The sequence below is a fragment of the Balaenoptera ricei genome, chromosome 15 (genome assembly GCF_028023285.1).
Source record: "Balaenoptera ricei isolate mBalRic1 chromosome 15, mBalRic1.hap2, whole genome shotgun sequence".
Taxonomy (NCBI): domain Eukaryota; kingdom Metazoa; phylum Chordata; class Mammalia; order Artiodactyla; family Balaenopteridae; genus Balaenoptera; species Balaenoptera ricei.
This window is the reverse complement of record NC_082653.1, coordinates 23,151,897-23,169,187: the sequence shown is the minus strand read 5'-3', so window position 1 is coordinate 23,169,187 and position 17,291 is coordinate 23,151,897. Positions and strand designations below refer to the sequence as shown.

Here is a 17,291-nt window from a genome sequence, read left to right as displayed (position 1 = left end):
GTGGTAGCATTTATTACAATTGTCGTTGTTAATGTTGATATTAATATTACTAGAAACGGGCAGTGTAGCCTCCTCCACTTTCACCAGTGGGCAGTTCTGAGTGCAGGTCTCCTTTTTAGGACCTCCCCTAAAGAACTGGTTTGTGTGTAGAGGCGTATACAAGGATGTCTTTGCTGTATTATTTGTAATAAAGCAGGCCCCTCACTGCCTATCACTAAGTGTTCAGTTACCTTTGTTGCATAAAAAGTGATCTCAAACTTAGTGACATAAAACAACCAGCATTTTATTATGGTTACGGCTATAACAGTAGGTCAGCAATTCAGCAGGAGCATGGCAAGCACATCTCATCTCTACTCCTAGATGTCCGGGGCCTCAGCTGGGATGACTCAGGGCCTGATATCTGAGGGAAGGAATTACCTGAAGGTAGTTCACTCACATGCCTGGTGCCTAGACCAGAATGACCTAAAGACCGGGACTGCTTGCCGGGGCCCCTGTGTATGTCTTCTCCACGTGACTTTGCTTCCTCACAGGCAGCCTTGGGGCAGTCGGACTTCTTACCTGTTGGCTCCGGGCTCCAGGCTAACAAGGCTGCCTTGCCTTTGATGACCTCGCCTCAGAAGTCACCTGGGATCTCTACCACTGTATTTTACTGGCTACAAGAAGTTACAAGCCCACCCAGATTCAAGGACGGGGAGAATCAGACCCCGCCTCTTGATAGGGGTGTGTCAGGGTTCTAGAAGAACTCGAGAGACAGGAGATACTGCTGGGGTCATCTTTGGAAAGTACAGTCTGCCACAACACAGAACCAGTTCAATCTAATATGGTGCAGTTACAAAGAGCGCTTTTACTGCTGAACAGTATGTTGTGAAGTTCTGTCTAGTTTGACACATACAGATCTGCTTCAGTTTGGTTAAATTCTGTGAAGTGTTCAGTGAGATACATGAAGTACTGCATTTTCTTTGCCCACGTTCCTGATGATGGGTGTTTAGGTGTTTTCAGGGTTTTATCAGCATCTTGGCACACGTCTTTCTTGGCATCACATGTGAGAGAATCTCTCTAGGATATTTACCTTGGACAGAATTGCTGGATGGATGGAAACACATTTTATATTTTAATCAGTTCTGCCTGATTGCTCTCCAAAGAGGTTATACCAGTGTATCCTTACACCAACAGTGTTGGAAAATTTCCATTTCTCTGATATCCTCACTGATGCTTGATCCTGTCAGACTTTAAATTAATTATTTGGTAAGTGGAAAAGTATATCTGGTTGATTTATTTTGTATTTACTTTGTTATTAGAGAAGCTATGCATATTTTCATTAATTTATTGGCTCTTTCAACGTTTTCTCCTGTGAATTGCTCAGATAGTTCATTTTTCTATTGCATTGTCAGTGTTTTTAAATTTGATTTGTAGTTCTTTATATATGTGGATACTTAATACTATGTCATATATATATTGTATTTTATTTTATATATATATATACACACACACACACACACACACACACACACACACACACACACACACACACACACACACACACACACATGCATGCTTGTGGAATCTTAGTTCCCCAACCGTGGATTGAACCTGTGCCCCCTGCAGTGAAAGCACTGAGTCCTAACCACTGGACCATCAGGGAATTCCTAAAATTAATGATGTCTTTATCACTTTTTTTTGCTTGTTTTTTGGGCCATGCCACGCAGCTTGCGGGATCTTAGTTCCCTGACCAGGGATCAAAACCTGGCCCCCTGCAGTGGACCACCAGGGAATTCCCAAAATTAATGATGTTTTTATCACTATTATTTTTAATTTTAAGTTCCTATCTTTTAATCTTCTGCACCTTTGATTTTTTTATTGTGGTAAAATTTATCATCTTAACCATTTTTAAGTGTCCAGTTCAGTGGTATTAAGTGCATTCACATTGTTGTACAGCCATCACCACCATCCATCTCCATAACTCCTTTCATCTTGTAAAACTGAAACTCTATACCCACTACACTATAACTCCCTATTCTCCCCTCCACCCCCGGCAACCACCATTATACTTTGTCTTTATGATTTTGACTTATAAAAATAGTATATTTGTCTTTTTGTGATTGGTTTATTTTACTTGGCATAATGTCCTCAAGGTTATTCCATGTTATACCATATATCAGAACTTTATTCCTTTTTATGGCTGAATAATATTCCATTGCATGTATATACCACATTTTGCTTATCCTTCATCCTTCAGTGGGCATTTGGGTTGCTTCCACATTTCAGCTACTACTGTGAATAATGAACATGGTCCACAAATATCTCTTCGAGTCCCTGCTTTTAATTCTTTTGGGTATGTACCCAGAAGTGGAATTGCTGGATCATATGGTAATTCTATTCTTAGTTTTTTGAGGAACCGCCATACTGTTTTCCACAGCAGCTGTGCTATTTTACATTCCTGCCAACAGTGCACAAGAATTCCAGTTTCTCCACATCCCTGCCAACACTTGCTATTTTGTTTTTTTTTGATAGTGGCCTTCCTAATGCATATGAGGTAGTATCTCATTGTAGTTTTATTTTTAATTTTTATTGGAGTATAGTTGATTTACAATGTTGTGTTTCAGGTGTACAGCAATGTGAATCAGTTATACATATACATATATCCACTTTTTTTTAGATTCTTTTCCCATATAGGTCATTACAGAGTATTGGGTAGAGTTCCCTGTGCTATACAGTAGGTCCTTATTAGTTATCTATTTTATATACAGTAGTGTGTGTATGTCAATCCCAATCTCCCAATTTATCCCTTCCCCCCTTTCCCCCCTGGTAACCATAGGTTTGTTTTCTACATCTGTGACTCTATTTCTGTTTCGTAAATAAGTTCATTTGTACCATTTTTTTAGATTCCACATATAAGTGATAACATATGATATTTGTCTTTCTCTGTCTGAGTTACTTCACTCAGTGTGACAATCTCTAGGTCCATCCATGTTGCTGCAAATGGCATTATTTCATTCTTTTTTTATGGCTGAGTAATATCCCATTGTATATATGTACCACATCTTCTTTATCCACTCCTCTGTCAATGGACATTTATGTTGTTTCCATATCTTGACTATTGTAAATAGCACTGTAATGAACATTGGGGTGCATGTATCTTTCTGCATTATGGTTTTCTCCAGATATATGCCCAAGGAGTGGGATTGCTGAATCAAAGGGCAACTCTATTTATAGTTTTTTAAGGAAAAAATTTACATTCCCACCAACAGTGTAGGAGGGTTGCCTTTTGTCCACACCCTCTCCAGCGTTTATTGTTTGTAGATTTTTTGATGATAGCCATTCTGACCGGTGTGAGGTGATACCTCATTGTAGTTTTGATTTGCATTTCTCTAATAATTAGTCATGTTGAGCATCTTGTCATATGTTTGTTGGCTATTTGATTTTTTTTTTGGAGAAATGTGTATTGACGTCATTTGCCCATTTTTGAATCACGTTGGGGTTTTTTTGGTTGTTTAAGTTTTAGGAGTTCTCTATATATTCTGAATATTAATCCCTCATCCAGATACATGATTTGCAAATATTTTCTTCCGTTCTGTGAGTTACCCTTTTACTCTGTACGTAATGACTTTAAATGAACAAAATTTTAAAATTTTCACGAGGTCCAGTTTTTCTATTTTTTCGTTGTTTCCCTGTGCCTTTGGTGTTAGAGCTAAGAAATCGTTGCCAAATCCAATGTCCTGAAGCTTTTGTCCTATATTTTCTTATAAGAATTTTGTTGTTTTAGGTTTTAAATTTAGGTTCTTGATCCATTTTGAGTTATGGTATCACATAACAATGTAACTTCACTTTTTTGCATGTGGATATCCAGTTTTCTCCACACCATTTGTTGAAAATATTGTTCTTTCCCCATTGAATGGGCTTGGTACCCTTGTCAAAAATCATTTGATCATGTTTGCAAAGGTTTATTTCAGGGCTGCTATTTTATTCCATTGATCTATATGTCTGTCTTTAGGCCAGTACCACACTGATTTGATTATTGTGGCTTTGTAGTAAGTTCTGAAATCAGGATGTGTGAATCCTCCTGTTTTATTCTTTTTTAAGATTGTTTTTAATGTTTGGGATGCCCTGAGATTCCATATGAATTTTAAGATGGATTTTTCTATTTCTGCAAAAAACATTATTGGAATTTTGATAGGAATTGTATTGAATCTGAAGATTGCTTTGGGTAGTATTGACTTTTTAACAGTATTAAGTCTTACAGTTCATGAACATGGGACTTGTTTCCATTTATCATATCTTCTTAATAACTACAAAACAGCAGTGTTTTGTAATTTTCATTGTGTAAGTCTGTCACCTTAATTAGTTAATTCCTAAATATTTTATTCTTTCTGATGCTATTGTAAATGGAATCGTTTTTGTAATTTCCTTTTCAGGTTGTTTATTGTTAGTATTAGAAATGCAACTGATTTTTGTGTGTTGACTCTGTATTCTGCCTACTTTGCTGAATTCATTTATTAGTTCTATCGGGGTTTTTTTGGTGGAATCTTCTGGGTTTCCTACGTATAAGATCGTATCATCTGCAAACAGAGATAATTTTACTTCTTCCTTTCCAATTTGGATGCCTTTTATTTCTTTTTCTTGACTAACTGCTCTGGCTAGAACTTCCAGTCCTATGTTGAGGTGAAGTGATGAATGTGGGCATCCTTGCCTTATCCTTGATCTTAGAGAAAACACCCTGGAGTATGATGTTCACTGTGGGTTTTTCATGTATGGCTTTTATTTTGTTGAGGTAGTTTCATTCTGTTCCTAGTTTGTTGAGTGTTTTTCTCATGAAAGAGTGTTGAATTTTGTCAGACTTTTCCTGCATCAATTGAGATGATTGTGTGGTTTTTCCCCTTCATTTTGTTGATGTGGCATATTACACTGATCAGCTTTCATATGTTGAACCATCCTTGCAATAAATCCCACTTGGTCCTATGTATAATCCTTTTAATATACTGCTGAATCTTGTTTGCTAATATTTTGTTGAGGATTTTTGCATCAGTGTACATAAGGGATAATGGTCTCTAGTTTTCTTGTAGTGTTTTTGTCTGGCTTTGGTATCAAGGTAATGCTGGATTCATAGAATGAGTTAGGAAGTGTTTCCTCCTCTTCAGTTTTTTGGAAAAATTTGAGAAGGAGTGGTGTTAGTCATCTTTAAATGTTTGGTAGAATTCAGCAGTGAAACCACTGGGTCCAGAGCTTTTCTTTGTTGGGAAATTTTTTATTACTGATTCAAAACTATTCAGATTTTCTATCTTTTCATGATTTAGTCTTGGTAGGTTTTGTGTTTCTATGAATTTGTCCATTTCATCTAGGTTATCCAATTTGTTGGTGTACAGTTGTTCTAGTATTCTCTTATAATCTTTTTTATTTCTGTAGAATTGGTAGTAATGTCCCCACTTTCATTTTTTATTTTAGTATTTGAGTCTTTTCTTCTTTTCTTAGTCTATCTAGTTAAAGTTTTGTCAGTTTTGTTGATCTTTTTGAAGAACCAACTTTTGGTTTTTTGGTTTTTCTCTGTTGTTTCCCTATTCTCTGTTTCATTTAGCTCTGTTCTAATCTTTATTATTTCCTTCCTTCTGCTAGCTTTGGGATAGTTTGTTCTTTTTCTAGTTTCTTAGGTTATAAAGTTAGGTTGTTGATCTGAGATCTTTCCTAAGTTGTTTTTTTTTTAAGGGTACATAGTGCTGATTTTTTTGTTGTTGTTTTTGCTGCATTGGGTCTTCATTGCTGCACACAGGCTTTCTCTAGTTACAGCTAGCAGGGGCTACTCTTCGTTGTGGTGTGCGGGCTTCTCATTGCGGTGGCTTCTCTTTGTTGAGCACAGGCTCTAGACATGCGGGCTTCAGTAGTTGTGGCACACAGGCTCAGTAGTAGTAGCTTGCGGGCTCTAGAGCGCAGGATCAGTAGTTGTGGCGCATGGACCTAGTTGCTCCGCGGCATGTGGGATCCTCCCAGACCAGGGCTCACTGGAGAGACATTTTGAAGTCTCTGCTTTCCTCACTGATTAGTGATGCCAGTCAGTCATAACCACGGCCAGATTGCTACACACACAGGGGTGTGTTTCTCAGTTCTATTCTGTTCTGCTGCCCTTTTGTCTATTTCTGTGTTAATACAGCTTTTAATTGCCATAGCTTTTTAACATGCCTTGGCATCTGATAGGGTGAATCCCCTTCCTTATTCTTTTTGTTCAGAAAGAAAAAGTCTATTTATATCTTCATTCTTCCAATACCAATTTTAGAATTAGTATATCAAGTTCCTCAGAAAAATTTTCCTGGGTCGCTGACTAGAAATAGAGTTTATAGATTACTTTGGGAAAAACTGATACCTGAGAAATATTGAGTCTTCTTAGCTATGAATGAAGTTTATCTCTCCATTTATTCAGATCTCCATTTTATATCCTTCTATTCAAGTTTGATTAATATATCTAGGAAGGCCTTATGTATTTTTATTAGATTTATTCCTTGGTACTTTCTAGTTTTTGTTTTGATAGTAAAATGAATTTTTATATTTGCATACTCTAATTAGTTATGTTGAGACTTCTACATTGATCTTGTATCCAGCAACCTTGTACAACTCTCAGTCCTCTTAGATTCACATCATAAATGATCATATTATTTGCTCTAGTGGCAATTTTATGTCTTTTTTAAAAGATTTATTTTTATTTATTTTCTTTTTGGCTGCATTGGGTCTTTGTTGCTGCGCGCAGGCTTTGTCTAGTTGCGGCGAGCGGGGGCTACTCTTCATTGCGGTGCATAGGCTTCTCATTGCGGTGGACTCTCTTGTTGCAGAGCATGGGCTCTAGGTGCGTGGGCTTCAGTAGTTGTGGTGCATGGGCTCAGCAGTTGTAGCTTGCGGGCTTTAGAGCACAGGCTCAGTACTTGTGGCACACAGGCTTAGTTGCTCCGCGGCATGTGGGATCTTCCCAGACCAGGGCTCGAACCCATGTCCCCTGCATTAGCAGGTGGATTCTTAACACTGCGCCACCAGGGAAGCCCTGTGTTTCTCTTTCTAATCTTACTGTGTCTCATGCATATCTTGTCTAACTGCAAGAGTGTCAGGACATTGTGCGATAGTGGGAAGAAAGCAGCATCCCTCCCTTGGTCCTGACCTTCATTCACTCAGTGAGTATTTACTGAGTTCCTACTGTATACAGGCACTATTCTAGCTTCTGGGGAGGTAGCAGAACAACACAAGGTCCCTGCCCTCGTGGAGCTTACATTCTCATGGGGAGAGACAGAAAATAACCAACTAAGCATATAATATGGAAGATGGTTAGACATGCAACAGAGAAAACAAAGCACAGTAAGAGCAGGATGAAGAGAGCTGCCTGGTTGGGGGCAGTGTTGCTGTCCCACATAGTGTGGTCAGCGAAGGCCTCCCAGGTAAGGTGACCTTGGAGCAGAAAGCTGAAGGAAGGAAGAGAGAAGAAGTCTCAGAGCTCTGGAGATCAGAGAACTCCAGTGGTGGGCAAGCGCTTGACGTGTTCTAGGGCTGGGGAAGGCGGCCAGTGTAGCTGCAGGAGTGAGCAGAGAGAGGTTGGGGGTGGAGTCCGTGTGGTGGGGCCTCAGAGGTGTCAGAGGCTTGGCTTTGACTCCCAAAAGAGAATGTGTTGGAGAGTGCAATGTGACGTTCTTTTTTACAGGATTAATCTAGTTTCTCTGTTCAGAAGAGAGTGGGCGGAGGGGCACAAGTGGAAGCTGGGAAATGAGTTAGGAGGAAGTAACATAATCTGGGGAAGAGGAGATGGTGGTGGCCATGGAGCATTTAAGGGAGGGGTCAGATTCTGGGTATACTTGGAAGGCAGAGCAGGATTTCCTGATGGATTGGATATGGAGTAAGAGTGAAAGGAGTCCAAAATGGTTTGGAGTCTGAGTGACGGAAAGGATGGCGTTGCCACTGCGATAAGGAAGTTGCATCCCTGACTTTGTAAAGACTAAATTAGTACCTTTACCACTTCACAGATGACGCAAGGACCTTAGATCACTTTTATCCCCCTCCTAACCTGTGTACTATTGCTGTTAAGTATTTCAGTTCTATATATATGTTCTAAATGCCACAAGACATTATTTTTGTTTTATACAATCAGTATTTACTTACCCACATATTTACTCTTTCTCGTACTCTTCACTCCTTTATTTCTTTGCTTCTAGTTAGGATCATTTTCCTTCTGCCTGAAGAACTCCCTTTAGTATTTATTTTAATGCAGTATTTGTCTCAAAATGTCTGTATTTTTCCCTCTTTTTTTGAACAGTATTTTCTTAAAACTGTCCTCCAGGAGGCAGGCTTCTGTTTGTTATTATTTTTTAATTTATTTTATTTATTCTTTTGGCTGCGCCACGCGGCACGCGGGATCTTAGTTCCCCGACCAGGGATCAAACCCGTGTGCCCCCTGCAGTGGAAGTGTGGAGTCTTTAACCACTGGACTGCCAGGGAAGTCCCTGAACAGTATTTTTGCTAAGTATAGAATTATAGGTACGTATTGATCTTCTTTCAACACTTTATAAATATGTTTTTATGTCCTGGTTTCCAGCCTTTCTATTGAAAAGTCAACTGTCAGTCTTCCTGCTGCTTCTTTGAAGAATAATTTGTTTTCTCCCCTTTGTCTGCTTTTAAGACTTTTTCTCCTGTGTTTGAGTTTTATCCATCTTACTGTGATACCTAGGTATGGTTTTCTTTGTACTTTTCCAGCTTGATGCTCACAGGGTTTCTTGAATCTGCGGCCTTAATAACTCTCATCAGTTTCAGAAAAGTCTTGGCCATCATTTCCTCAAATTTCTGCTCCATGTTATTTCTTCTCTACTTGTGGACTCCAATTACACATATTTTAGACTGCCACATCTTATGTTTCTTCATTCTCTCTTCTGTATTTTCCCTTTTTTTTTTTCTTCCTCTGGACCTCAGTCTGGATATTTTCTACTGGATTATTTTATAGTTCAGCTGTAACCAATCTATTAAACCTATCTATTGCAGTCTTAATTTCAGTTACCCTATTTTTTAGTTCTAGAATTTCCATTTGATTCTTTTTGATAGATTGCTGGTTCTTTGCTGAAATTCCTCATCATGTCATATATTTTCTGGGACATATTCACAGTCATTTTAAAGCCCTGGTCCAAAAAAAAAAAAAAAAGCCCTGGTCCAATACCTCTAGTACCTACATCCCCTATAGTTCTTTTACTTTTTGCTGATTTTTCTCTTTTGGTGTGCAGTCATTTGGTCCTACCTCGTGGCATGCTTGGTAATTTTTATTCAATGCCAGAAACTGTATACGAAAACTACAGAGATAACTTGAAGCTCAGGATGATTTTCTTTTCTTCTTTTTTTTTTTTCAAGACGATTTTCTATTCTTTGAGAACGAATTACTTTTGCTTCTTGTAGACAATTAGAGTAGGGCCAGACCAACTTAATCTAATATGGGATTGAGCCGATTCAGAGCTGGGTTTTGTGACAGCCTGGGGTATTTCCAAGCCCTTCCTCCTTGGCAGACACTGAGCTCCAATTTTTGTTTCTCCCCCATCTTAAGACTGCTGGAAGCTTTGCTCAGCTTGATGCGCTTTCCCCCAAGTCCTGTCTGCTCTGGTAGCTCCGAATTCCAGTTTTGGTCTCCCTTTCCCCATGGAACTGCCACAAGTTCCGCTTAGCTTCTCAGACTCTGAACCACCACTTTCTGCTTGGCTTCTTAGCACCTCAGCCTTGTGCTGCTTATAAGCTGGGAGATGCCTTGGGGTAGAAGGCAGTACAGAATATCAGACTTGGCTGAATATAGTTTCCGTTCTCACTGACATTTTAGCCTCTCAAATTCTGGTTGCTTTGGTAATTTTTTAATGCCTTGAAAGATTTTTTTGTTGTTGTTTTTGGTATTTTAGTTTTTTTTTTTTAATTTTTCTTGGTGGGAGGGTTCAGTTTGTCTGATAGTAACTGGTTTTTCATAGCCAGAATCAGAAGTCATTAGACTTTTCTAATGTTGAATCAGTCTTGTATTACCAGAATAAACCCAGCTGAGTTATTTTAGTACATTGTTGTACTTTTGTTAATATCTGATTTAATAATTTTGCCTTTCTTCAAAGGCAGCATTACTTGGCTGGTAATTTTCCTTTCTCATCCTTGTCCTGCTTTAGTATCAAGGTTATCTAGCTTCATAAAATGAGTTTGGGATGGTTCCTTTATTCATATTCTAAATCATCTCTCTGAATAAATTTCTTTTCTTCCATTCTCTCTGTCCTTTTAGAACTCTGATAGATGTATTTTAAGTCTCCCTGTCTCCTCCATGTCTCTCAGTCACTTTTTTAAAAATAGTCTCATCTTTTTAATACATCTAGTTGCTTCTTTTATTTCTTAAAAAATAAGGTACCTAAGTGCAGTCTTATGGTTAGGAATTCTCAGGAGAAACTTTTCCTTTTATTCCCATCCTTTTTTTTTTTTTTTTCTTTTAATTATTTTATTTTTGGCTGCATTGGGTCTTTGTTGCTGTGTGCGGGCTTTTCTCTAATTGCAGCGAGCAGAGGCTAGTCTTCATTGCCGTGCGCAGGCTTCTCATTGCTGTGGCTTCTCTTGTTGCAGAGCACAGCCTCTAGGTGCGCAGGTTCCAGTAGTTGTGGCACACGGGCTTCAGTAGTTGTGGCTCACGGGCTCTAGAGCACAGGCTCAGTAGTTGTGGCGCACGGGCCTAGTTGCTCCGCGGCATGTGGGATCTTCCCGGACCAGGGCTCAAACCCGTGTCCCCTGCATTGGCAGGTGGATACTTAACCACTGAGCCACCAGGGAAGCCTTCCCATCCTACTTTAGACCAAGCCAGGCACATATACCCACTACCTTCTGGGGGTGGGGGTGGTCATTTTATCCCCGGCAGCCTAGCTATTCATTTAAGACATCTTGTCTTGTTAATCTAGCAGTGTAAGTGTTTTGAGCGAGGAGCTTTTTCACTCCTGTCCTCCTTGTCCTTATTGGTTTTCATCAGGGTTTATTCTTTGTGCTGTGTCCATCATGGCCCTTGTTTCTGTGATGCCTGATTTTTCTCCTGCACTAGTTCCAGAGCTCATGTTTTATCCCCTTCCATTGTCTTGCATCTCTTTTCAGAGCACCTTATCTCTGCTTTGAACTACTGTTTAAATATTTGTGGCTAAATGTCACACTTTTCATCTGTTCTCTGGCAACAACTTTCTGGTGAATGTTCATCTGCCATTTACTGCTCCTATAACATGTTTAGCTCCTGTGTTGGTTTCTTTTTAATAACTAATTTCTGAATGAGGTGAAATTCTTCCTTCATGAGCTGCTGTTAAGTAGACCACTGTGGGAGCCAGGACTGTGTCCCAGGCTGGCAGGAATTCCTCAGGCATGGGGATGGGTGCAGGGTGCGTTCTTCAGCCTGGTCTTCTCCCCAGGCGATGAGAGGGCGGTTACCATACAGTGTTGTCCTCGTCCCCCTGCCCCCCACCTTTGGTGCTGAACCAGGTTCAGGAACGCTCCTGCTGCAGTCCACACCCCCTTTTTATTTCAAATAAGAGATTATTGGCTTCTCCTCTCAAGTTATGCTGCTTTTGAGAACTCAGAACTGCCACCTTTATCTGAGCCTTTCAACCCCAAGAATCCTCGTGTGGCTATCAGTGCATGTGGCAGCCTTCCTATACTACATTCCAGAGTTCTGTCAGGAGACAGTTTGCATTTTGATTTCTTGTTTACTCTGTTTTGCTTTTCAATGATTTCTAAGGGGGTTAGGAGGTAGTACCGTCTTCCTGCCACCACTTTAAAACTGGAAATCACACTAAAAGATTTCAACCTTGTATTCCTGGGCTAAACACTTCATGGTGAACTCTTCTGTTGGATTCTCTTTGCTTTAAGACTTTTATGTTCATAATGAAAGTGCCCTATTCTTGGCATGTCCTATGTTCTCTCAGGGCTCCTGAAATTAGCGGTGTCATTTTCTATTTATTTACTCTCAGGAAGAATTTGAATGTATAAAACAGGGATTATCTATTCCTGGAAGGTTTTGTAAAACCTCACCTGTAAAACGACATAGGCCTGGTTCCTTTTTCTGGGGAAGATTTTTAACTCCTGCTTCAGTTTTTTAAAACAGTTATTGGCCTAATCAGATTCTCTATTTCTTTTTGAGTCTATGATAGTAATTTATGTTTTCCTGAAAATTTTTTCCATTTAAACTTAGTTTTCAAATTTATTGCCATAAAATGTCCTTAGCAACTAGGGGATGGGGCTCACTTTATTATGTGTGGTTTGCATTTTTCACAGTGACAGTGGGTTAATGTGTAAATAAAATGAAGACTGACTGCCATCACCAAATAATGATTGGCATCCTAAGGCGGGGAGGGGAGGTGAAAGCCATGACCCTGATCCTGCCTTCCACCCCAGCAGACCTTGTGCACTGCTCAGTCTTTTTCCACCTTCTCTTTCTCAGTCTTAGGGAAAGTCCTCAGTGCTGTGGGCAGTGCCCAGCTACTGATGTCACAGAAATTCCAGCAGTTCCGGGGCCTCTGTGAGCAAAACTTGGTGAGTGTGATTCTTCTTCCTCCACAGTGGGTCTTCTAGCCAGAGCCCCCAGCTGGATTAGCCTCTAAGCCTCTGTGACCTCCTCTCTAACATGGAGAAGGTGCTGCTTCCTCATGGCATTGGAAAGATGACAGTGGTGCATGTCAGTGCCTAGCACAGGAAAAGGGCCAGGAATGGTCCTTTCAGATCTCTACTACCTTCTGAAATAGAAAAGTGAACTCTGTGTCAAAACAGCCACATGAAAGTTAAAAATCAGTTAGCACTGATTTATTTATGTACAACATACTCTATATCTAAGAAGACAGTCAAGGTAAGAACTAAAGAAATAACCACCGTGAGGCTTGGTGGGTTTCCCTCTCCTTCACCCTCGCCGCTAGGCAGCAGCTTTTCCTGTGGAAGCCTCTTTACATCTGGCAGGGGTGGTGTACTCCCAGGGGTGGAGGACAGTGGCGAGTGTTTGCCTCTAGGACCGGTAGGGGTTTGGGCGTTCACTGGGGAAGTCCTGATAAGGAATGTGCTCTCAGAGAACAGAATGATGGGCTAGAAACCACACGGATTCTGTAATCACACCCACCAGGGAGTGATCCTGCCTCCTCCCTGTGAAATGAGACGAGTTGCCTGCCTGGCATACGCTGAGGCCATGAGGGCTTTCCTCACTGTAGCCCTACAGTGGTGGCGAAGGCCTCAGTCCCCATGTGTGTGCAGGACCCACTCTCATGATAGGACTGTCTCTCTCTCCCAAAGCTCTCCACCATCAGGGCCAGCAGTAATCAGGAACTGGGTTCATTCGCTCATACAGATACTGACCCGACCCAGGGAACAGGAGAGTAAGACCAGGCCTCAAGAGAACCCAACCAGGGCTGGCAGAGCTAGGAGACAGTACTTGGGATGGGGTGCAGGACCAGCCTCTGCCCTGCTTGCCCCACTGAACCCCATCTGTCCCACAGAACCCTGATGCCAACCCACGTCCAACAGCCCAGGACCTGGCAGGGTTCTGGGACCTGCTGCAGCTGTCCATCGAGGACATCAGCATGAAGTTTGATGAACTCTACCACCTCAAGGCCAACAGCTGGCAGCTGGTGGAGACCCCCGAGAAGAGGAAGGTGAGCATGGAGCAGTGCGGAGGGGAAGTCCAGGGACAAATTCCTGGTCGGCAATAACGCTGGCCACATCGGTCAGTGCTGCTTGGCTCCCTTCTCTGTGTGTCGTCTTTGAGCTGGGGGCTCACGTCCATCAGTGTGCGGGGTCCATGCTCGGCGCTCGTCCAGCATGCCACTCGCTCTGTGTAGTTGAGGCTGCCCCCCCGAAGCATGCCTTCCTGCCCTGCATGTTCAGAAAGTGGGAGACACGTGCCCACAGCCCAGAGCACTAGCGTAGACACAGCCGTTGGAACCCTGGAGGTAGAAAAATGGTCCTTCTGCTAGGACCACGCTGCCCAGGAGTTACAGGGGTCTGGACCCGATTCTGCCTCCTGGGCCAGCCTCTTCCCTGAGGCTCAGGCTTCCATCTGTAAAACAGTGGCACCCAATGACCCCTTTGGTTATTGGTTACTGGACTGTGGCCCTTGTGAGTTTTGATCGCCTAGAACAGCATGTGAAATGTGACCTGGGAGTCGGAGGCCCTGAACTTAAATCCCATCTCTGGCCCTATGATTCCTGCGTGAATTTCAGGCTCTCAGGGGTTCAAAGCAGGGGTGGGAAGAGGTGATCTGTCTGTCCCTTCCTACTAGAACATTCTAGGATTGTAAGCTTGCTTTTTGCTCCTATGCCTTGTGCTATTCCCACCATCATCGCTTCTTGTGGCTTCCTGCTTCCAAATGTGTGTTGCTTGTGCCCGAAGCGGGGAAGCTGGGGTGGAGGCTCCAGCTGCCAGCATACGGTGGGTGGTAGCGCCACACAAAAGGTGGCACCTTTATTTTATTTTTCTTCTCTCCTCACTGTCTCACTAAAGGAAGAGAAGAAACCACCCCCTCCGGTCCCAAAGAAGCCAGCCAAATCCAAGCCGGCAGTGAGCCGCGACAAGGCCTCTGACGCTGGAGACAAGCAGCGTCAGGAGGCCCGCAAGAGACTCCTGGCGGCCAAGCGGGCGGCTTCCGTGCGGCAGAACTCAGCCACGGAGAGCGCGGACAGCATCGAGATTTATGTCCCTGAGGCCCAGACCCGGCTCTGAGACCAGGAAGCAGGAAGCAAACAATTTTAAGTCATTAAAAAAAGAAACCTACAAACTAAATGCGAAAGGAACAAAATTTTCTCAACCTTTAGTATGGTTATTCTGTCTAGAGACCCTGAGCCAACTTTCAAATTGACGCATACAAGGGCTCACAATTTGGCTTTTTTGGGTCCCTCCCAGCTTTAGGTTATGAAGACTTCACACAAAAAAATCAACAGAAACACAAAACTATAAAACTTTTTTTTCCTCTTGCTGGCCATGGTGGACTAGATAGATGGACTTCGGCAACGCCCTGGCCCAGCCTCCAGACTACGGTCTTTTTACTTGCTCTATCTAATGAGAACTTAAACTAGCTTGTTTACAAGATGACGACAGCCCAAGGGCAGCTTTGAGCACCTGCCATGTCCTTCCCTCCTTTTCCTGGCTACCCCAGCTCTGACCTTGGAGTTTTCATTCTTACATTTTTCTCTTTTCCCTTAAGAGCTCACACAGGGGTCACCATCCTGACTATTGGCTTTCTGGTTCTCAGCCCTTTTTGTGGGTGAGCCCAGAGGACAGAGAGATGGACACGCGTCCCCTCCCCCACCAAGTGCTCACACACGCAGATATAGGTTCCTCTCAGCAGAAGCAGCCCTCCCACTGTAATCTGCCAGCCCTAGGCAGCATCAGGCGGGTGACTCGCCTCTCTGAGACCATGAGGAGGGCTGAAGTCTTTGGGGGGGGGGGGCGGGGAATGAGATAAAAACCACAGCTTACCACACTCCAGACTCCCGCCTTTTTCTTCTCTCCAGCCCCTTCTTCCTTCAGCAAAATGTATGACTCAGAGTGACTTGCAGGGGCCACTCAAGAGAGGGACCCCATTTTCCAGGGGTCATGTGTCCCTGGCCGAGCCTGTGTACAGTACCCGAGGGGCGGGCGGCTGTGTCTGTACGTATGTGTACATATGCACATAGACCTTAGAGTGTATATTTAACAAACGCCCCTCTGCTCACCCATGCCCACCAGCGCCACCGCTGGCTCTCGGGGGCACCTGGCAGGAGGCGGGTGTGTGAATAGCATATATTTTTACATGTACTATATCTAGGTGTGTGTACAAGTGTGTGTAAAAATATATACCTTGTGTGTAAGCAGCCCCCCCTTTTTTTGTCTCTCACCTGCCCCCCACTCCCCGGCCATGGGCCCATCTGCCCGGCCTCTGAGTTTTCTATTTTTTTACCCCAGTCATCCTTCTCTCTCCCCTGCCCCCCAGCCCCACTCCCAGGGTGTCATGAGCCCTGAGCTGCAATGGCCCAGGCCTGCAGGGTGAGGTGGGGGGCAGGGAGGGAGAGGGCGAGGCCAGGCCCGCAGCAAGCTCCGTGCACAAGGGCTGCTCTCCTGTGGCCACGGCTGCGGCACTGGAGACGTTCTCGTGTCCAGCACCTGCCACAGGGGCCCCGGGTGAACTGCGGGCCTGCTCTAGGGCCCATTCCAGCTTGGCCGCCGTCTGTGACCTTGGGCAAGTCACTTGACCTCTGTGTGCCTCAACTTCCTCCTCTGTAAAATGGGGACAGTCCCCGCCCCTCCCTACCTCACAGGCATGTTGTGAGAATAAATGAGGTAACGTGTACCACGGGCTCATGGTGTTATTGCAGCGGGACGGGCCAGGCTGGGATGAGGTGGGTGGAGTGGACGCCCCAGGAGACAGCCAGACCCCTTCTAAACGGCAGCTCCTTGGAGACAGGCTGACCGGAGTGCAAACTGTAACGCCAGCTCTCTCATGCACCAGCTCTGTGATCCCGGGCAAGAAAACTAAGCTCTCGGTTCCCTTCTCTGAAAGATGAGTGTGTAACATCTGCCTGACCAGCTTCCTCCAGAGAAATAAATGCTTTATCGTTGCTATATGGGAGCTGAGATGGGCTGCCCACTCTGACAACTCACGCCCCCTCCGTAGACCCCGACTCTGCGTGCGCTTCACCCAGGACGGGGCACTCGGTACCCCAGCAGCTGCCTGCGCCCTGACAGTTACATGCATTGGATGCACTTCCTGAGCACCTACCCTGCTCGTAGAGCTCAAGCCCCGGTGGGGGAGACACGGAACATGCCATAGGTGAGTTCCAGTCTACAGCAGATGGTAGGAAAGGAGATGCAGCACAGTGAGGCTGTGGGAACCCATGACGGCTCCGCCAAACCCGGGTCAAGGCTGAAGGACAGTGGGTATTAACCCGCTTCGGGAGAGGGGGATGGGACGCAGGGCAGAGCAGGAGGAACAGTAGTGCCCATGTCTGGCGGTAAGAACGTGCGTTTTAGAAAGTTCTTGGGCCCGGCCAAGCTGCAGGCACCTGGTCTCCTCCCTTGGCCCAACGCAGCGGAGATGCTGCTGACCTCCAGCCCAGGGGAACTACCTTCCCAGGAACTTTGTTCGGGCTGCCCTGCCTTCCCCAGAGGGGCCGCTCGTGAGCTCATCTGAAGCCTGTGGGCCAGACCCCCTGCGCTAGGAGCGCTGTGCCCTCACGTCTAGATCCTGGTAGTGGTGGCTGAGTGTCCAGTGACCATGGATGGCTCAGATTAACTCCTGGGGCTGGCACCTTCCTGGACCTACCCCTGCCCTGAGACATGGCTGA

The 17,291-nt window shown here is 44.0% G+C and overlaps 1 protein-coding gene across 10 annotated transcripts in view; it reads left to right on the top strand.

The window, feature by feature from the left end:
- Nucleotides 1-16,297, top strand: part of DLGAP4 (DLG associated protein 4) — an 85,015-nt gene extending 68,718 nt beyond the window's left edge. For all 10 annotated transcript variants that reach the window (XM_059898783.1, XM_059898781.1, XM_059898782.1 and 7 more), the window contains 3 exons: nt 12,431-12,522; nt 13,470-13,625; nt 14,473-16,297. In XM_059898783.1, the coding sequence (XP_059754766.1) occupies nt 12,431-12,522; nt 13,470-13,625; nt 14,473-14,691 (467 nt within the window). In that variant the 3' untranslated portion in view covers nt 14,692-16,297. The remainder of the gene's footprint in view (nt 1-12,430; nt 12,523-13,469; nt 13,626-14,472) is intronic.
- The last annotated feature ends 994 nt before the right edge of the window (nt 16,298-17,291 follow it).